At 42.7% G+C, this 22,568-nt stretch overlaps 1 protein-coding gene across 1 annotated transcript in view; it reads right to left on the bottom strand.

Annotated features, from left to right (window-relative positions):
- Positions 1-22,568, bottom strand: part of pkd1a (polycystic kidney disease 1a) — a 136,910-nt gene that overhangs the window by 75,069 nt on the left and 39,273 nt on the right. Inside the window, exons 10-18 of the mRNA XM_084084611.1 lie at positions 17,630-17,844; positions 12,431-12,552; positions 12,188-12,338; positions 8,465-8,730; positions 5,222-5,608; positions 4,050-4,529; positions 3,293-3,424; positions 1,495-1,670; positions 45-175 (exon numbers count right to left, since the gene is read on the bottom strand). Of these exons, the coding sequence (XP_083940737.1) occupies positions 45-175; positions 1,495-1,670; positions 3,293-3,424; positions 4,050-4,529; positions 5,222-5,608; positions 8,465-8,730; positions 12,188-12,338; positions 12,431-12,552; positions 17,630-17,844 (2,060 nt within the window). The remainder of the gene's footprint in view (positions 1-44; positions 176-1,494; positions 1,671-3,292; positions 3,425-4,049; positions 4,530-5,221; positions 5,609-8,464; positions 8,731-12,187; positions 12,339-12,430; positions 12,553-17,629; positions 17,845-22,568) is intronic.

Below are 22,568 nucleotides of genomic sequence, written 5' to 3'. Positions count from 1 at the left end.
AGTATAGGCTAGCCATGTTATATGGCTGATTGGACAGTGTTTACCTGGCTGGGGGTAGATGTAGGTGACATTATTAGTCAGGACCACCTGGTTTGGGGAGTAGGAACAGAGGAGGGAGGAGGCATACGGAGGCTTGTATTCAAACTCCTTGTAACCACCGTCACCAAAGGACCATCTACAGTATGGAGAAGGAACAGACAAGGGTTCAAAAAACACCTTGGGACCAAATGGTGCTTAGAAGAATGTGCATAAAGACAACATGCACCGCACGCACACACACACACACACACACACACACACACACACACACACACACACACACACACACACACACACACACACACACACACACACACACAGAGCACACAGCACACAACAGTGTACAATAAGCTGGTAAGTGGAAATCTTGTGTGAGACGCAAGGGGGTGTTTTGGGAAAGAGGGAGAGAGAGTGGAAAGTTAACCCTCAGGAGACCTCAGTATACAGAGAACGGTGAGAGAGCTGAGGGAAAGTAAGCGAAAAGAGGCATCTAGAGAGGAGAGGGGTGGGAATGTGAAAGGGAGAGAGGGGTTCGAGGAAAAGAGTGCAAAATAATGAAAAAAAGAGAGGGAGAGAGGAAATGACAGAGCAGAGGGGAAAATTCCTGTCAGCAATCTACTCTGACCACAGGGTTATAAATCCAAGAGAAACTGAGTGAGAGAGAGAAAGGGAGGATTTTGTTTTGTGCAAACAAGAAGAGCATTAAAGGAATAATACTCCCTAAAATGATCATTTTTGTATAGATTTCCTGGAAAGCCTGACGATAAATGTTTGTTTCCTTTCGCATGCCTTCACGGAGAACAGAGAGCCCAAAGATGGAAGCCATTTCTGATACAATGGAGTTGATCATAACAACATCCATAACGTGCTGTTATGCATGCACTATAATCCAAGGCTCGTACTCCAGGTATGATGATACAACATTTTAGAGCAGGGGTCTTCAACAGGGGGTCCGGGACCCCCAGGGGGTCCTCAGAGTTACTACAGGGGGTCCCCCAAATCTTTGTGTGATATGATTTTTATTTTTTTACATTAACCACTTGAACTAGTATCTAGTATCCCTTTTCTGAGGAGAACTTCAGCCAAAAATAGCCGATCTACAAGCTCACAACGCCTCGCGCTGCGAGGCGTTGTGAGCTTGTAGATCGGCTATTTTTGGCAAAGCGTTATAGGTGTGTAGAGGGAAAAAAGAGCAGCAAAAGTTTATCTGAAACACCATTTTACACAACATAGAGGGGGTCCCTGCTTCATCTCTCTCTCAGCCAAGGGGTCCTTGGCCTGAAAACGTTGAAGACCCCTGTTTTAGAGTAATATTCCTTTACATTGTGCAAGGGAGATATACATACCTAACGCAATAGTAGAGGAACAATCTCCCTCCCACACACACACACACACACACACACACACACACACACGCCGCGCGCACGCATGCACACACTGTCTGTCCAGTCCTACCGGAAGGTGGCGGAGACAGACATGTCCACAACCACAGAGGCAGTGAGGGTCTGTGCAGAGCCCTGGGTGACCACGTCGGGCACGCCCGTTACGGTCAGGTTGACCATGGGCTGCAGCCGGTCCACAGTCACGTTGAAGTGCTCCGTGAGGTTACTGACATGGTTCATAGCCGTCACCTGGGGATAGGAGGTAGCACAAACGTGTTCACTTACCAAATGGCGATGCCATTCATTTAACAATCGGTACAAAGTATAATCCTCAGTGTTCATTTAAATTCTGCACGTTAACATTCAGTCATGTTTTCAGCGAAGAAGAGAATTGAGGACCCTTTAGTTGTTTTTTTCGTGTATTTGTCACTGCACATTTGCACATACAGTACGTCGAATGGGTCCTCTGCATTTACTATTACAACTATTAGGAGCAGTGGGCACTATTGATACAGCACCCGGAGAGCAGTCAGGGGTTAAGTTGGGCGGACCTTCTGATCCGGCGAACCTCTGATTACAAGACAGCCTATCTACTACCCACTCAGCTATGGCTGCCCTTCAGCCATGGCAACTGATAGTGTATTCAATTAACAATCAGTAATGTGTTCATTCATCAGGCTGATAATCCTGGGTGTTAATCTACCCTGCAGAAAAATGTTTTAGACCAATATCTGCTAACAGATTAAAGAACGTCCCAAATCCCATTAAAAAAAGACAATTACTTTAATATGACAAAACCTCGATTAATTGCCCCTAAAGGAAATAGAGGTTATGCAGGTTCACTGCCTAAGCTCAAATCTGTCCACTACCGAATAGACCAAACCATGTCTATTTAAAGTTTAGGCAGCATTTATATTTTCAGAGTAAACTTTTTTAATTAAGAGAAAATAGAGAAGCATGCCCATCCCTCTTCAATCAAATTAGCTGTAGCCACTTTCTATGTTTCGAGGACTGTTGTGATGTTCATTATCAGACCTTGCAATTTGTTTGTGTAGCACTCTGATAATTCATCTCACAGATGTGGAGTTGCAATGACAGCTTGAAAGAAAAAAGAAATACAGCTTGCTTCTGACTCTCATTTCCACAAATGTACTTTAGTTTGCACTAGACATCACCAATCATCAAAAAGAAATTGAGCCGTTTTAAACAGCTGCTAATTCAGTGCCAGTGCCAATGCAACACAAACAAGCTAGAAACACACATTTAATAATAAATAAATACATAAGCCCCATACAGAGGCCAGGTGTTCCCACACTTTTTCATGCCAAGGATTCCCAACCAGCCAAGGCCTCTGGCTGCGAAGTGACTTTAAAAAACTAAAAACATATTGTGAGCTTGTAAATAATATATATTATAATATATAATTACAATTTCAAAAATATTTTACAATGACATGCCCAAAATATAGCCTGGTAAACAATCCCGGTCGTTTGAATTCACATTATCATGTGTCTTCTGCAGACTGGTCTGGCCACAAGCGCGTTTTTGAAGAAACCAAAAAGTGGAAGAGCCAATCAGTGTCTGTCAATCTCAGTTAAGGCACGTACCATATAGGCTCCGGTGCAGCCTTACAATTAGTCCCGAGGTCGATTCCCGAGCCCGGCGGACCGCCACTGCCTGAATCTTTCCCCCTTTCCTGTCAATCTACACTGCTTTGTTTTTTTTTAAACTTATATTTCCTCCCCTGTCCTTTCCATTTGGCCTTCCTGGTGCCCCCACCAAGGCCCCGCAACCCCCCACGCTCTCCAGCCCAGAGGCCACGGCCGCAACCTTGAGTGGTGCTTTTGAGCAAAAGTGTGAGACAGACTCACTGTGAGCTTGTAGACGGCGGCATTCTGGTAGATGACATTGAGAACAGTGTTGTAGTAGGTAAAGTATGGCTTGTCATCCACTGTCCATTTAAATGTAGGATTGGTGCCTTCCTTTACTGATGCTGTGTAGCTCTGAAACACACACACAAAAAAATATGCTTTAGAAAGAAAGAAAGATAGATACTGTATACTTTACACACACACACACACGCGCGCGCACACGCACACACACACACACACACACACACACACACACACACACACACACACACACACACACACACACACACACACACACACACACACACAGTAGAGTATAAAAAAGATAGTTCCAGTCATTGATTACAGTATTATTGGCTGATCCGCAATTGAAGCTGTTGTTTCAAAATGTCATTTTGTTGTGTTACAAAAACAGTTTCTGATGGGCCATGCAGTTGATCAATATTGATTCATTTAACATTTACAACATCTAGTTAAAAGGTTTGTTTGCAATGTTCGGGACATTCCAAGCATTTACGCCAGGGTCATACTTCATTACACGACAGTGTCGCATGTAGAAAATAGTCAACATGTAAAGCTAACAACAATCACTCACAGTGTGGAGTAGAGAGAAAGTAACCTATTCACAACCACAAGACGTAGTCTATACACCAAACATACATACATAGAACCACTCCCCACAGGTGAAAGGTGAGGTATAGGAACACGCAGGCACACATGACCTCACAAACACTCGCTTAATCGCTCGCTCGCTCACCACGACTGACTCCATCAGCACCCTGCGGGTTGGATGCGGCTGAACCACCAGTCCTCTGAGCGGCTCCTCCAGGTAGACCACCACAGTCAGGCTGGCCTCCGTCACTTCACTGTGGGCCGTCAGCTCCACGCGCACGGGGCCCATCCTCTCCTCCGCCGACAGCCTCAGATCCAACACTGCAAATAGAGGGTCCCCGGCCTCGGGCCCTGACCCTGCGATTGGCCCCAGCTGACAGAGCTCTGGGCTGGAAGAGAACTCTGGAGGGCAGGCCGCCTGGAAAGTCACACTGTGGTTGCTGCCGCGTCGGCGGACCTCAGCGGAGTAGCCAGACTGGACGCGGAGCAGTAACCTGGTGTTGTTGGGCTGTAAGTAGAGAGTTCCATTCTGGGGTGGAGGGTGGAGTACTGTCAAAGCCAAGGGGGGCACCACCCTCACAGGACACGAGGCTGTTGCTGGGTAGGAAGGGTCGACGGAGGTCACCTGCAATACATCAGATCTCAGCACATCAATAACCGTTACCAGGGACGTGCACAGATAGACTCTAGGTGGTGCTAGAGCACCTGCCCTTTGCCCTCTTGACCAGAAGTGCCCTTTTTTTCAGTTTACAGCAGGGGTCTTCAACAGGGGGTCTGGGACCCCTAGGGGGTCCTCAGAGTTACTACAGGGGGTCTTTATGTGATATGATTTTTCTTTTTACCATAACCACTCGAAACCTAGCATCCCTTTTCTGAGGAGAACTTTAGCCAAAAATAGCAGATCTACAAGCCCACAACGCCTCGCAGCGCGAGGCGTTGTGGGCTTGTAGATCGGCTATTTTTGGCAAAGAGGTATAGGTGTAGAGGGAAAAAAGAGCAGACCAAGTCAACAAAAAAAAGTATAATTTACTTGAGCACCTGCCCCTCAAAATGTCTGTGCACGCCACTGACCGTTACTGCCATTAACTGAGGCACTAAGTTGACTTGTTGAACTGTTTTGTATACTGCAGGTCACACTGCACTGTGTTCATATTCATGTCAGCCCCCTGAACCCAAATGTGTGAGTGTGAGTTGGACTGACGCTAAAGTTGTTTATAGTTTTTTATAGTTAAATTACATTTTGTTATAAATTACGGCAAACAAAGGCACATATATGTTATACACTATATCGCTTGACAGCCAAGAGAAAAGCCTGACCATCAAGTTGTAGAGTCCTGGCTGGGGCAGACCAGCTGTGAACTGGGCGCCCTGCAGTTGCGTCTCACTTTGCCCCACGTAGAGCACCCTGATGGGGCAAACCACATCCAGCAGCCAGCTTCCCTCTCCATCCTGTAACAGAGCTTCCACGTCGAGCTCAGAGGGTGGAGCTGAGTCGATATCGGAGTCATGGTCTGCTGAGCCGTCTGTGGATTGGCTGGCGTTGGTGTTAAAGAACCACTGTGACTGGTTAAGGGCTAATATGGGCTGTCGCCACGGAGACTGTGGCGAGGTGTGGCAGTGCAGGAGGGAGGCGGGGCCAGAGTCATGTTGGAGGGCGAAAACATCACCAGGGGACACCAAGCGGTCCTCCAATGTTTCTCGTACCTGAGACAAGAGAGAGTGACAGAAGGAGACAGAGAGAGACAGAGAGGAAAAAAAAGAGGAATGACTTCCATGTAGAAACAATAAATGTAGCAGAGCTCATAAGGAAGTATAGAAGGCCTGATTACAGAATGAATTGATTAGGACAGTACTGTATATCTATTACAATTATGTTAACTAGACCATACCCGGTGAAGGGCGCAGACGAAAGTAGTTGCAAACTTGGGGTTATTGCACATCCTGTCGCGCGGTTTCTCCCCCGCGGAAAAAAGGGTAAACATTTCTACACTTTGGATTTTACATAAAAATGTTCCAGAGAATAGTCACACTTATTCTAAATAACGAAATGTCTTTGAATGTCAATATTTAAAAATATGCACAGTATTTACAATATTATCAGTAACATATTTAGTAGGTATGCCATACATACACAGTACTGTATGTACTGTACACTCTCAGAGTTAAATGAACAATGACAATGGCTTGTTTGTATCCTCTTACATACTAAAACTGTACAGGGAGATCCAACGTTGTTTGAATGTTTTGGATGTTTTGGCTGCTTGCTTATATTCTTTTATATCAGTGACATTTAGTGTTCAGCAACCCAGTGAGCTGTCTCAACCATTTAATGTCAGGTAGGTTCACTCAGGGTTTCCAGAGGGTCCCCAGCTAAATTTGCTAATACAGCATCACAATCATTTTAACAAATTTATCCATATTTTATATAATGGCTATTTTAAAATAGCAGATATACAAGCTTGTACATCTGCTATTTTGGAAATGTTTGAATAAATATATATATGTATATGTATATATATATATATATATATATATATATATATATATATATATATATATATATATATATATATATATATATATATATATATATATATTATTTACATAAATCTTATCTTCTTGGGGTCCCTGGCACAAAACGTTTTCAGAAGGGGGTCCGTAGCCAAATATCAATTTGGGGGTCCTTGGCATGAAAACGTTTATACTCCACACAGAACATTTCTCTGAGGATTCAGTTATAACACAGTTAATACAAACCCCAAGGAGAGACAAAGTTTGTTGTTGGCCAGATGAGAAAACAAAGGTGTGACATGAGTTTGTAAGTAAAAGGTATTAAAAAAATGCTATTCTCATGCTATTGAGCTACTTGACAGACACAACACACTGACTTGTCTTTTTGTGTTTTTTTTCTAGCACCTTAGCTAACGTCCATAAGTATATCATGCACAGTACACATCTGCTGCTATGCTCACGCACCTTTATATCTTATCTCAGGTACCATGTGTAAATATGTAGATAATTTGTTATTCGTTTTTAGTTTTTTCTTGTTTGATCTCCTTTCCCCCTCCCCCCCTTCTACTTTCCTTTATTTCTTCTATGGAAATAAAGATACGATGGGAACTATGCACGAAAACGAATTTCACCCACTTCTTTACTTCTGTAAACCTGTGATGTGACAATAAAGCTGATTCTGATTCTGAAATACTGTAGCAGTAATTTATCAGCAAGAAATGCTCTGTTTGTTACAGCTCTGTATGCAGAGCATGCTAATCTGGTTCATGTACAAAAAGAGACAAGAGGCTGATATTTATGAGCTGCAGACTTGGACGTCATTGCACTCACAAAACCGCTTGAACCCATGCCAAAAGCAACAAAGGGGCGTTCCTGCAGATTGCATACCTCGGCCAGGCTGAGTTGCTTACCCACAGCTGTGTAAGTCATGGTCTGCACGAGGAAGCTATGAGGAAAATGGTGTTTCTGCCCCCTATGGGCAGAAGTGAAAGCGCTTTTGGAGGTGCACCTGATGAAAGCTAACTGTGGGCTGCGGCCGAAACGTAACATGTAATTTCTTCTGTGTTTTTAAAGTAAACTAAACACTTAGGAGCAATGCTGTTATTCTTTTGAACTGTCACTTTGTGTCCAGCACCAGCAACGAACTGGATGTGCGCAACCCACTGTTTTAAACACTCTATAGAGGCCCCAGAACAATTTAAACAAGAAATCCGTCTAACTAACCCTTGTATACTGTTGTTCTGTAATGACGTCTTTCTTGCCTTCGTATGGCTGTATACGACAGTACTTTCCTTACTCTGTTCCTGTAACTCTGTAACTCCTACCTGCTGTGCTGCCTCTGGGCGACTGAAATCCCCCCGTGGTCCTTTCACACAGGGCATGTTTGTTCTTGCTATTAATTGGCCTAAAAATATATTTTTCAAACTGTGTCAGGAGTAGGTCCACCACACAGAACGGAGGGAATAAAGCATGATTTGATATTTTTTCTCTCTACATATGAAAGGCATCAACCTGTATGAATAAGGCATCAACTATATAGTTTACAGAAAGATTTTCTGGCACATTTCTGGATCATTATTGTCATGCCCCGAGTGTGTAAAGACCTTTAACCAGTCACGGATGTTTGAATTTCATTTGTGTATCTATCTTTTCTCCAGGGACGGCTAGACCTTTTCAAACTCATTTGTGCTTTAAAATGCCTCAAAAACGCAACCGAGACAAAACAATTACTATCAATTTTTTTTTGTGTGTTGGATTATGTATCTCAAGCATGTCTCTGCAAGTTGATTTTCATACCATACTGAAATTAATGGAGTTCAGTGAGCTCCTTGAAAATAAATCAAAATGATGATATGCTCTGGGAAATGGTCAGTAAGTAAGTAAGCAGTCAGCAATAATGTCAAGTATACTGTGAATACTTTCACCTATAATGACATGCCAATAATAGGGATGGCAGGTTGGAAGTGTTTAACCCACAGAACATTCAGTTCACAGCCCAAACATTTTTTTCCACTTCCCTGATCGTTTTGGAGCATAATGTTCTCTCACCAGTATGTGTGTGGCTGGTCCAGCAGGTAGAGTGAAGACCACCTCATTCTGTAACGTGTAGCGGGGCCTCAGTGCCCCAGGAGGCAGGCGTTGTGTCTGGGTACAGTTAGGGCAGGAGGATGGCTGGCATGGGCTAGAGAGGGCCAGGCAGCGCCCCTGGAACGGGCACCACTGTTGCAGATGGGGGCAGGAGGATGAATGCGAGGGGCCCCTAGCCTCTGTGGGGACACACACGGCCACCGGAGAACACACTGGGCCCCCACAACCTGAGAATCCAGAGTTGTGGCGATGGGGGGCAAAGCAGTGAAATATGAAGAGAGAGAGAGAGAGAGTGTGTGCATGAGTTACAGGTTTGTGATTGAGATTGCACACGTGCTCAGAATGAGGACACAGTATTAGCAGTCGCATTATAAGCAGTCCCAGCTTATAATGCCTATCATTTCATATTTCACTTCAAAAGTAACATCAAACATTAAATTTGTTACATGCATAATAGAACTTATTATTATTTTTGCACTAATTGTCAATTAGTGTAGCACGATGTGTTGTTATTCTACTTGGCAGAGTAATTGTGTAAGCCTCTTCATATTTGTCTCTGTTTCAGAAGGGCACATTTCCCCCGAGGGCTGAGAAGACCTGAGCAATACTTTGAAAACGATAGAGCAAACTGAAGCAAAACTTTCCAGCTAATCATGGAGGAAAGTTAGTAAGCGATTATGTGTGAGTAATATATAAACAAAAGATCAGTGTGTGTGTGTGTGTGTGTGTGTGTGTGTGTGTGTGTGTGTGTGTGTGTGTGTGTGTGTGTGTGTGTGTGTGTGTGTGTGTGTGTGTGTGTGTGTGTGTGTGTGTGTGTGTGTGTGTGTGCGCGTGTGTGAATTTGTTATGCCTCTATATGTGTATTAAGGGCAAACTACTGTAGGTAATGCGCTCTGCTGACATATATCTCCCAGCGAAGAGAGGAAATGCTCATTTCTGGCTGTGTTATCAATAATGAAAATGTATAAATGTAATCTCTTTCCAGCTACATGGTCAAAGCCTCTCATCTGCTCCAATGTTGTTCTATTCCATCATTCTCTCTCTCTCTCTCTCTCTCTCTCTCTCTCTCTCTCTCTCTCTCTCTCTCTCTCTCTCCACAAAGACATCACACTGGATCCCATAATGTAATTGAACAATAAAACCCATACTGTAGGTCATCTTTCAAATTCAAATAAAACGTGTGTGAAAGGCAGCAATCACTGAGGGACACATAATCAGAGAACTAGTTCAGTCAGTAAGAACTCCCTTTCTCTCACTGTTGCTATCTTGCCCATTTCTTTCACAACTTTTCTCCATGGAGATGTTCAGGGAACATGCATAGTGTGGATCTGGGTCTGACTAGTTCACGTTCCTCTAGCAGTCTTAAGCGCTTTGCACATGGGAGAAATACTATGTCTGCGTACTGGCTTGGATCCTTGGGGTCACACAGCGCTCCTCACAATATTCTCTACGCATCCACATTTTCTACATGTCGCATACAAAAAGGTTCAACACATTTCATCTCTGGCAGCGGTTGGGCATGTGCGTGTGACAAGCATTAATGCAACAGTTTCACGGGAGTACGCCAGCTCGTTGCTCTGATTGCCTGAGCCTCCCTTCCTGAACGTTCAACTTTTTTTTTATCAGTCGCTTCCTTCCACATAACTTCAATGGAAACAAGCTGTCAGCTTTTTGTTTTTATCCTTTTGATTATGTATTGTTACATATATTTTCAAGATCAATAAAGATGTCAAATCAAATAAAACATTTCCTGTGTGAAAAGGCATTTACACAGGCATAAGAAGTAGGATGCAGAAGAGACCTGGTTTGATCTTGTTGGCTGATTCAATCCCCCACCTCAACCACGCTTTCTCTGTCCTAGTTTCTGTCTCCATCTAAAGTGCCATTTATAGTCTGACGTAAGGAGACGTAAGGAGACGTAAGGAGCGCTGACGGCCAAAAGGTTTGATTTGTCTCCCCGTCCGCTCCCTTCAGCTCCAGCATTTCCTTCCGTGCGATCGACATTGACGTGGATCCCTCAACACTGTGCATGTGTGTGTGTAGTGACTGCCTGGAGACGTGAGCACAGGTGGAACATGACACATGTTTTTTATACATGTGTGTGTGTGTGTGTGTGTGTGTGTGTGTGCACCCAGGTGTCAATTTATGTGAGCACAATCGAAGGTATGTTTTAAAAAAATATATATATATTATTTATCCCACGATTTTGTAACCCATTTTTCACCCAGTTCCAATGCCTAAGCTTGTAATCATGGGCGCTACTCTACCTCTGACAGCACTTAAATTATGAGACTCTTTTACCTCACTGTTAGTCATATGATTCGTAACTTGTAAAAAATAAAATCACCTATGCATGCAGAGTCATTTGTATTTGTGTCTCTAAATTTACAATTCGTATATCAACATTCGTGTGTCAACTTAGACATTATAAACGCAAATGTAGCTGTTAATGTGCACGGATGTGTATGAGTAATTTTGAGACTGAGAGAACAGTCTCATAATTATCTGTATCCGTAAAAACAGATTTGTACTTGTAAAGTGCAATTCGTAACTATTATTGTCAGATTTGTCTATCAACATTTATCAACATTTATAACTAGTGAAAATTGCAGGAGTTCTTACTGTATGGTGTGTGTGATATGAAATGTGAGCTTACCATAATCAAAGTAATCCTTAATCATATTCCATCATTTTCAAGCCTTGAGAATTATTGTGTCAATTATTTTGCGGCCCCCCTGGCTATGCGCCGCGTACCCCACTTTGAGAACCGTGGCACTACAACATACAGAGCCACCTCCCTGATAATATGGGGAAGTTTGTTTATTTTAGGACCACAATGCTTATATGAGACGATTTTAAGATGACCCAATGTTATTCTCCACAGAGAAAAACTTCTGCGACCCAAGGGATGAGCGAGTGACATCAGGACTTCTGTAGCCTATTCAATAAAAAAAGATACCGTTTCTGTTCAGAATTTTTCGTCTCACGTCTTTTTTCTTAATAATAGAAAAAGATCGATAGTGGGCTCGATAAAAGCTCGGCTCAATAAGCAGGCTCGATAAGGTGCTCATTATCAATACAAATTAACGAGCTCTATCCCTAGTTACGAATTGCACTTTACAAGCACAAATCTGATTTACACTTACAGACTGTTTGTTACGAACAGAATTGAGTACAAATCTATTTTTACGGATACAGATAATTAAGAGTCTATTCTGATTCCATAAGTGAGCAGGCCGCTTCTTATCACCTGATATAGGGGATTTTCCCCGGTTGGACGTAGCGCGTGGAAGGAACACGTTATTCCAACCAGTTCCTTTCCATACATCAGGGGCCCCGGCTGACCAGGGGGAGGCAGTATAGAGACCAGGATTACTGCATGTTTTGTGAGGGTGCCCTAGGGGACACGGGGAGAACATGCGAACTCCACATCGGAGATATATGGCTACAGGTGTGTGTGTGTGTGTGTGTGTGTGTGTGTGTGTGTGTGTGTGTGTGTGTGTGTGTGTGTGTGTGTGTGTGTGTGTGTGTGTGTGTGTGTGTGTGTGTGAGTGAGTGTGTGTGTGTGTGTGTGTGTGTGTGTGTGTGTGTGTGTGTGTGTGTGTGTGTGTGAGAGAGTGTGTGTGAGTGTGTGAGTGAGTGAGTGTGTGTGTGAGCGTGCGTGCGTGCGTGCGTGTAACTCACCAGGTAGCAGCAGGTGCATGCCAGGGTGGTGGCAGTGGGGTCTGTAGGTCTGAAAGCGCACGTGAGTGTGCATGCTCAGCTCTTGTGTGACAAACTCCAGGGAGGACAGGCGACCAGGCTGAACAAAGCTCAGCGCTGGGAACAACAGGACCTGTGTTTGACGGCAAGAACAGAACAACAGGGTCAAGGAGAGAGGAGACAGACAGAGAGACAGACAGTGTTTCTTCTGTACTTCTAGCTCACCTCTATGGTGCCACTTGGTGGTTGTGGGGCTGAGAGCTGAGTGGAAGAGGGGCTGTATAGAGGGATGTGGGAGGGCAGCACAGCCAGGCCCACCATGTAGACCCCAGCATCAGGAACACGTACTGGCAACAGAGGAATGTAGTTGGGATTCACTATTATATAGATACTTTACTATCAGGATTACTATAAAACAGGAGACTTCAACGTGCTTCGAGCCAAGGATCCCTTAGCTGAGGGAGAGATGAAGCAGGGACCCCCACTACATATAAAATTGTGTTGCACGCTGAAATTCTTCATTGACTAGACTTGTTTGACAGCACTATCATCAGTGCTATGTTTTGTTTGTTTGTTTACACATTATATTTTCTATTCATATGCTGGATTCATGTTAATGAGTACTTTCAGACATTTAACCACTTAAACCCTCAACAGTTAGTAAACTTGACCTTTGGCTCTGTATTCGGCCTGCTCTTCTTTCCCTCTACAACAAACTTCTTTGCTCTGAAAATAGCCGATCTACAAGCTCACAATCTGTGAGCTCACAATTGTTCTATGAATATTCCCCCCTGTAGTGAATCTGAGGAGTCCCTAGGGGTCCCGGACTCCCTGTTGAAGACCTGTGGTACAAATTACTATTGTAAGATTACTCTTATTACTACGACAAAGAAAAAGGGTGCAAAAGGAGGGGTGCTCAATTTGATGCTCTTTTGTCTGAAAATAATATTTCATACCAAAGAACCCTTAACCACTTAAAGCCTATACTTGATCCGCTCCTTTTTCCCTCTATACCAAATCTTTGTTGAAAATAGCTGATCTATAAGATCCTGCTATTTCCAGTGAATGTTCACGTATTAAGACATGCTCTTAATTGGGATGCCAGCGTTTAAGTGGTTCAAAGTGCCCCAAAGAACCATAAGAAAATGGTTCTTTGACCAAAAAAAAGGTTATCTAGAACAATTCACTAAACAAAATGGTTATTTGATAGGTGATGGTTCTTCATGGAACCATATAGCATTTTAAAGAACTATTCAAGAACCATAATTTGTCTGTGTATGATTCAGCAGGGGGACTGTGCTCAAACGTTTCTTTTAATTAGGCTACACAGTATGTCTGTAAATTGGACTATTCAACTGTTCTTTGACAGTGATTGAATTGCACACTCACCAGTAAACAGCACTAGTTCTGTTGATTTTGCCCACCTGGAGCATCCTTATTCTACTAGAATATTTAGAAAACTGTTTGCCTGTCAGCATCCAATTTCTCCTCAATGGGTTGGCCATTTCTCCTCAATGGACTGTCCAACCAATCTGAAATTGCCAATGGGCATTGAGCATTGCTATAGCGCTTTCACAGCTTCCCGCAGTCAACTTGACTGACGAAATACCACAAAATTAATGATGGCTTTCATTTCAAGTTCATTCAAGTTTGATAGTCATTAACTGCTGTATATGAGGCCAAAAAGCATCCCTACAAAAGAAGCAGGGAGCGTTAATGAACGGATCAGCAATACCCGACATCTAAATTCATTCACCAAACATGCGTATTATCTTAAGAATGTGTCCATGTAATTGGAATTTGTCCTTTGGTACATACCTATGTACATCTGATCTGTCTGAAAAGATGGGACGGTATTAAGATGACAAACTAAATTGAATTTTACAGCCCTGGTAACAATGCTTACTATTATACCACTGTAAATAATTATAATTATATGATTACTATTATATAGATAATTATTTATATGATAGTAATGAACTATAGCTCTAACTCCGCTGTTTACACAAAAACGCTAATAAACAGCTTACATTTTGGGAGAGTGAAAAACTGTCTTCCTCACTGTCTGCATAGGCTAATGGTCTGAACGGTTTAGACAGACTGATAGACAGAGGTTTCCTTAATAGTAGGACACATACACAATATATTTATGTATATATATGGTGGACACGTTAAAATGTTACCACTTGAACTGAAAAGCTCTATGAGGAGACTACAAGATTCCCCAGAAACAATTACACATGCAGCCTGCGCAAATGGTCATGTCGTTTAATTATGTATATATGTGTATGTTCTTATTGTTACACTAAATTGCATGTATACTATATTGCACTAAATGTGAGGTGTGTTTCTGTTCACTAAGTGGAAAATTGATACATTCTGCACAAATATCATCAATACAAATTAATTCCAGCTTCAGCACTCCAATCATAAGGAAGTCAAAGTGAGGAAAAGGGAGGAAGTGAAGAACAGGGAGGGGAGACTACTAACTCACACACAACTCTGTTTAATGCTACACTAAGAGGCAGAGAGAACAATACCCCGAAGACAGAAGCACTCTAACAAAAGACTACTAAAGAGCTGTGCACTGCAACATTTCCCAACTGACTGCATTGCTTGCTCGCATGAACGCACACGCACGCACGCACGCACGCACGCACGCACGCACGCACAAATCAACACATCAAATCAGTGATATAAAGCTGAGATTCAGCCTACTACTATCTATCATTTGGAGCACCGTGAGTGACAGACTCACCGTACACGAGGGACCGTCTGGAGCTGTTCTTCCTGCCAGTAGCCCCATATGGCTTTATAAAAAGGCCCACCACGTGTCTTCCCCGTCATTGGATTAATGCTTAGTGACTGCTCACTCACTCTGGCGCTCTTGCTCATGGACTACTGGCATTTAAACAATAATTGGAGGTCTGCTTAGGTCTGCTCGGACAGCTTGTACTGTTTTGTTTTTCAGTGACTACACCTACGTACTCCTTCACCAGTAGCCTACGTCTCCAAGCTTCCAGCGGGCGATTGGGTGGCCACCAAATCCACTGCGGTGCATCCGGCAATATCAAGCGGCAATATCAAGCGATTGGCCCGTGTTCGGGGGAGGTAAGCCGGGCGGGGAGGGGATATTTGTCACTGCACGTACTCCAAATTCCTTTTTGAGCGGTGGGCACCTGTCAGCAGGGAGTGTTGGGTGGGAGGAGTAGGACAGAGGCTCTGTGTCTTCCTGGTGGGGGCTACTCACTGGCAGGTGAGTCAGTAGGATAGTGACGACAGCCAGAAAATGTGTGGGGAGGAATTAAATGGCATAACGACTAAATTGGGGAGAAAAAAAAGGTAGACCAGCAATTCTAGATAGAACCATGTAATAACCCCCGTCGCATCAAAGTCTTAACGAGGTGCAGAGATTGCTCATACTAACATCAAATAACACTCGCGCCAAAATGACGTACAGTGTAGGCACCAGAAATGTATTTATTTCCTTATTTTAACGTTAATAAATACTGTTTCTGATGACTTGTTGCATTCCAAAATATACTCAGAATTCCTTTTTGAGCGGTTGGTTCCCTTTAGACAAACACTGTCACCGTGTCCGTGACGTCGCTAGAGGCCTTGCCAAAAAGACTTCTTAACATGAATGTTACACAGTATGACTATAATGATGAACAGACACTATCTCAAATATATAGTGATTGTGTCACAAGTGCCTCATTAATTAGTATGTCACATTTCTGTATGTCTTATGTTAGCCTTCATAAGTCATGTTTGTGTAATAAATATTATACTTTGACTGAATTCCTTATCACCCTAACAGAAAAAGACCCATCTGTAAAACACCTCTACAGCCATATAAAAAGTAATGGCTGTCCACTAATCATATACAATAAAAGCAATGAGGTATATAATGGCTAAGCATTGTAAATGCATTGCAAAGGCGTGTGACCCTGTGTGTGCCTTGTCCAAGTAAAGTAATGAACATTAAGCTTATCAAATGTAGCCAAGCTCCACCAAATATGAAACATCAAGGTCTATTGCAGACAATAGCTTGACAATGGTGATGATAGACCGTGGATTTTTTCTTTCTCCCTCCCCCTCCCTTGTTTGTCTGTGTTCAGTGCTGTTTGTGAAACTTTGAAAAATCAATAAAAAGGTAGAACATTTGACAGTACCCTGACTGTGCACAGCTATCCAGCTTTATTTCATTGCAGATTTCCTTCCTGTCAAGCACTGTGTTTGTCTCTTCCAACCTCCTCAGAGCTTCAAAACGCAAAAAGGTGTTTTGAAGAAAACAACTTAAAATCAATGGATTCAAGGTAAACTAGCCTTTAAACAGAAGATAATTAGCATAACAATACAATCTATACTAATAACACTATGGTGAAACAGTGCTGCTGAGGGGCCTGCAACCTTGATTCTACGTATCTATTATTTGTAGTCTTACTCACCCTGCAGTACAACAACACACTAACGTTGTCAACGTAGTCGATTACTTGCTTAGCGAAAGGTCTATTGTTGAAAGTGCATTGAAGGAGTATTCAAGATGTAACCTTGAATCCAACACAATACCTGATTTAGATTGTATAAGACTCCAAATGACAGTATATATGTGCGGTACATCCCCATAGTCCTTGGAATGAAATGAATGAAACCTGCACCTTTCTATAACGCTCAGTACATACAGTACTACAAATGGAGACATGGAGAAATGTGTATTGCATAATTGTCACTGTCGTGTGGAAACCTTCTATGTCAAAAACTGTTACTTGAAAAGAAGGCTGATGCACACCTCAACGGTTAGTGACAGGTGCGTAGGTCAAAAAGGAAGATCCAAATGTTCACAAAGGGATCTTTATCAATGGTACAGTAGATCCCGCTTTTATCCAGTTGACGTTTTGTTTTTGTCCTTATGAAGGTCTACAACCAAAACGATGTATATCAAAGATCCCTTTAAAAAACTGTTACTTATAAGTACTTGTGTTCCAATAGATCCAATGTAGTTACTACTCAGTCACAAGCTCTTGTTAATACTTTTCATTGGTTAAATATTTTAACGCATAAAGAGACTTAACCAGAGACTTGACCAGTTTCAACCTGGAGCCCCTATTTTGGGCAATGGGCATGTCGTTATAGATTAAAACGTTCAAAAGTAGTTCTACAGATCTACAAGTTCACAATCGTAACATCACACAACACTGTCGTACAACAACGTATAAAATAGGGCTTAAGTTGTTAAAGGATGACCAATAGCATTAATTTATGAAAATTACAGTATATATGTAAATAAGGACGAAATATGGAGATTCAAGGATTCTGCCTGACAGTGTTTCTGTGTGCATATGTATACATGCGTCTCAATGTGTGTGTGTGTGTGTGTGTCTACGTAAGTATTATGTGTGTGTGGTTTTGTGCAAAGCTTACCATAGGGGCTGTACTCGCAGACGTAGGCTCGCTTGGCGCTGCACAGGTGCGAACTGGGCTGGGCGCCGTGGTCCAGGGACACGCACGTATTTCCACGGACCACCTGCGATCGGGTGCCCCGGCCGCCCTCGCCCTCGCGCGCCTCCGAGCCATTTAACCAGCGCAGAATGCCTGGCGAGTCCACATCACTCAGACCCAGCCAGACACCCCGCTCCCTATAGCAGGAGGAGACACACAGGTCAGAGTGTTGTCAGATTTTGTGAGAGAAATAAGAAACCAGGTCTAGGAAAACAAGCCCAAAAGAAGCGACTTTAGGCCATGTCATGAGCACTTTAAACCTATGCTGTATACATCGGCTATTTGAAAATAGCTCCCTTTTTTCTTTTTTTGCTCACAACACTCACAAAGATCACAATGTGAAAATGTGGAATATTTGTAAGATTTTGGAAACATTTTAACAACAAACATCCCGTAAGGGTCGAATACATATTAATTTGGGGGAGAACCACTATTTTAAATAATACAAAAAAACAAGCCCAAAAAACTGAAACCCGCAACTAGCAATATATACAAGAAACTTAACAGAAAAAGAAGCCCAAAGTCGATTATAATAAGCAGACATGACAACCCAGCAATGAGCATGAACGTAGACATACTGGAGATCAGTGGTGGAAAGTTACTAAGGACTTTTACTCAAGTGCTGTACCTAAGTAGAATTCCGAGATACTTTTACTTTACTTGAATATTTAACATTTTCAATCATAAATATTGTCATTTTTACTACAATTAATCAAAAACTTTAGTTACAAGTAATTTTGTAGATGTAGTTCATCATTACAAACCACAAAAAACTAACAACCCCTATTTTATGCTTCATCTATTTGAAAATGGCTATTTTCAAAAATGTTTGTTTTAAGTTTTTCTTTGAGTACTTTAAGTATATTCTCACTCACACACACACACAGCCACTCACCACTACTACACTGTACCCCAAGCAGGGCCACTCCAACCCAAATGGACCAGATGGCAGGTGTTGAAAATGTCCCTTTAACCCCTTGCACCCTAGCATCCATATTGTGGGGAAAGCTTTAGCTGAAAATAGCTGATTGACAAGCTCACAACGTGTCGCAACGTGAAGAAAAGCTTTCCCCACAATAACAGAAAACAGAGAAGACACTAGTATAGAGCCCTGAGGGACTGCGGTCAACCACATAGGGTTTAAGTGGTTAACAGGGCCATAAAGATTTTGCACAGACAGGCAATGTCCTACCCCCCCCCTCCCCCTCCCCCACACACCTCCACAATTAAAATGTTAAACATTTACTTACAATTAAATGAAAACAGATTTTAGAAGGAGGACACAGGAATTTAGAAACCCAGTCAAGCAAAAGTGTACAAAAATGGATGGATTAAAATATGGATGATAGTGATTAACTCAAACCTTCTTTATATAACACATTTCCAGCGACCAAGGTCGAACCAAAGTGATGCACAGAGCAAATTAAAATACAAACAAACAAGAAAAGAGAAAAATAATTAAAACAGAGAAAAAGAAAGAAGCAAATAAATGAAACATGACACGACTAGAAAATAAAACGGCATATAAAACCATACAGCATATCAAAGGTATACAGTGAGGGCCAGGGTATTACACAGTCAAACAGCATTAAAGGCTAGCAAGAAATTAGACTTTAGTAAGGATTTAAGAACCTCCAATGACTGAGCAGAGCAAACGTGGAGTTAAATATAAGCCTGAAGGAAAAGCCTATCAACGAAACCCAGTAAGGTCACACTTTTGAGCGTTAATTGCATGACAAAGATGTCCTAGCCATGTTCTAAAAGCCACACGTCACACCCACATATCAACTTCAAGTTTACTGTCACATAATGTTCACATGTGTAAAAGGATGGGTGAGACATATGTCTCAACAATGCTCAGGAAGGTCCTTCTGCTACTATGCTTTAGTAGAAGTGTCACATACATATTTGCAAGTGCTGACAACGTTCTGTAATTTCTCTTAATAATAGTTTCTCTTCATACTAGTCAGTTCCCCTGTTTCTTGTTAAAACCAGACTTATCAGGAGGGGAAAGCAAAAGACCTAGTTTAGCCTTTGTATTTAATCGGAGCAAGGCAGAGAGCAACTGTGGTTCAACAAGATTGATATACTGTCAGTGAAATTATGCAATTGGGCAGGTGCTTGGGCACTGGTTGGCTCCTATTATGCACGTGCCTGCCCTTCGAGGATGACATAAATTAGTTTTCACTCCCTGAATGCTAGTCTAATGGACTGCATTCTTCTCTCTGCATAATCTCCCTTTTACTCTTTCACATGCCACTAATAGATGATTAACCCTTGGGATTTCTAGCCCGAGGCATAATGCTGCACGGTTCATTAACTACAATAACCTAAAGATATGGTTTGTCTTTTGTTGTGAGTGCGAGCATAACTGACAACCCTCAGTCATTCTAGGGGGAACGTTTGGCGGGGCTCGGCTTTGCTTAGTTCCCAGATGGGGAGGATATTCATTATTTACCCGTGTGCAAAATGTTTCCGTCTCTGTCTCGTTATTTTCATGCGGCACAGAGAAATCTCCACATCTGTGAAAAAAATCTGTAAAAGGGTCCCAAAAAAGTATGAGAGTCGAGGGAGGGAGAGGGAGAGAGAAAGACACAGAGAAAAGGGTAACTGTGCACAATAAACCCCAAAAAGCAATAAAAAGGAAGGTCCTTATGTAAGACTGCGGGGGTGGAGGTAGAGGTGAGGAGAGAGGGAGGAGGTGACTATGCCTCATCTGTAGCAGGTTAAGGGGGAGAAAAGGGGAGCGCTGGCTGTTTCTCCCATTTTTTTTACTTCACTCACTAACTTTGGTCTCCAAGATCAGGGCCTCTGCCCTCAATTTAATGATGGGTGTGGGGCAGGAAGACAGGAAACACACACATGCACTCGCGTGCACGCACGCACGCACGCACGCACACACACACACACACACACACACACACACACACACACACACACACACACACACACACACACACACACACACACACAGACACACACACACACACACACACACACACACACACACACTTATATATACATGCACACTTATATATACATACACACACATACAGATTCTCATGCACACAAACACAGACAAACACCATGAACTATGGAATCCTCCTTCCAGGGTGTTGAGGTTGCAGTACAGCTGTGCTTTTACAGATGTGTGTTCTGTGACCCTGTCAGGCCTGGAGAGACCCCACAGCACAGACAACATGCCTTATACCACAGCTAATCACCGTGCACACCACGTGGACAAGATACAGCGACATATGAAATGAGGGAGAGAGAAAGAGGAAGATACCAGGGAGGGATGTGGGGTTGGGTCTTGGTTTTGCCTTGTAACATCTAAAGCACACACCACACTGTGACATTCCGCTAAAGAGCAAGGCTGTGGTCGCTCTTTGGCTTGCAGCGACAGGAGCCCAGCAGGAAAAGAAAATATGAAAAAAAGGGCAAGGTAACTAGAGGACAAGATTAAGAACAAAATAAAACACATCCAGAGAGAGAGAGAGAGGGGGGAGTCAAACCACCAGTGACAAAGGGACAAAAGCTTTGTGTATGATGACAAATTGCTTTATGTTCTTTATGTAGTGAATATTTCTTTGCTTACTGCTTTCAAATGCATTCAGCCTTGAATCTGAACGGCAGAAACTGTACACAAAAAATCATTACCATCCTTCTAGATGGATACACAACAAGAGAGGGGGTGATTTGTTGACACACCTGAGCTGAGCCTCATCGATCAGAGATGCTGCGAGATCCCTCCATATGTCCCCCATCCATCCCTCTTCTCTCTATCCCTCCATATGTCCCCGCATCCATCCCTCTTCTCTCTATCCCTCCATATGTCCCCGCATCCATCCCTGTTCTCTCTATCCCTCCACCTCCTGCTCTCTCTATTCACTCCATCTTTCTTACTCCCTGCTGTGTATCATCGCTGTTGGGCAGCAACCGTGTTATCTCCACATGTCCATATTTTTATGTTTATTCATAAGTTAACCCATTAAGACCTGATGCCGATTCTACAAATGCATTCTAAATCAGTAGTTCTCACACTTTCAAGATTTAAAAAAAAAAATCAAAAATAGCAGATGTATAAGCTCACAGCGCAGCACGAAGTGATGCGCTGTGAGCTTGTATATCTGCTATTATTTAATAGCCAACACAAAAAATGTAAATGACACAGATTTCCCCGGTTTTAATGGGTTAAAAACCTTGAACAGACACGGTACAAAAAAGGTTATCGAACAGGCCTTTAGATACACAAGGGGAGAGAGGGGGGGTTACAGGAAGAACCATTCTAGTAGGGTACACACTCTACTAGTAGATTGCCAATTCCCATCCAGAGTACATATTTTTAGATCGCAGGGCGAATCAAATCTACACATCTGTTTTGCATTTCTGCCTGTCACGATGTCGGCCATGCCGAATTTACATATTTGGCTGCCTCTGCAGTAAACAGATTGTAAAATGGTGCGAAAATAATATGTTTGTAATGTAGCAGCCATTAGACAGAAACTGGTAGCATAGGCTATAGTGAGTTAGCTGTTCCTCAGCTATTAGTGTCTATTGAGCAACGATGGACCCACTCACAGAGTCAAATTAACAGGATTTTGCTGTGGGATGGGATGTTAAAGAAGTGCAGCACCTTACTCACAAGACAAAAAACACACACACACACACACACACACACACACACACGGCCTGATCAGCACAAAAATGGTAAATGGTGCATTTATATAGCGCTTCTATCCGAAGCGCTTTACATTGATAGTGCCATTAACCCATTCACACACACATTCATACACCGATGGCGGAGGAAACCATGCAAGGCACCAACCTGCTCATCGGGAGCAATTAGGGGTTCAGCATC

This window comes from Gymnoscopelus microlampas (genome assembly GCF_963454915.1).
Source record: "Gymnoscopelus microlampas genome assembly, chromosome: 2".
NCBI lineage: Eukaryota > Metazoa > Chordata > Actinopteri > Myctophiformes > Myctophidae > Gymnoscopelus > Gymnoscopelus microlampas.
The sequence above is the reverse complement of the archived record's forward strand: the minus strand, read 5'-3'. Positions and strand labels throughout refer to the sequence as shown.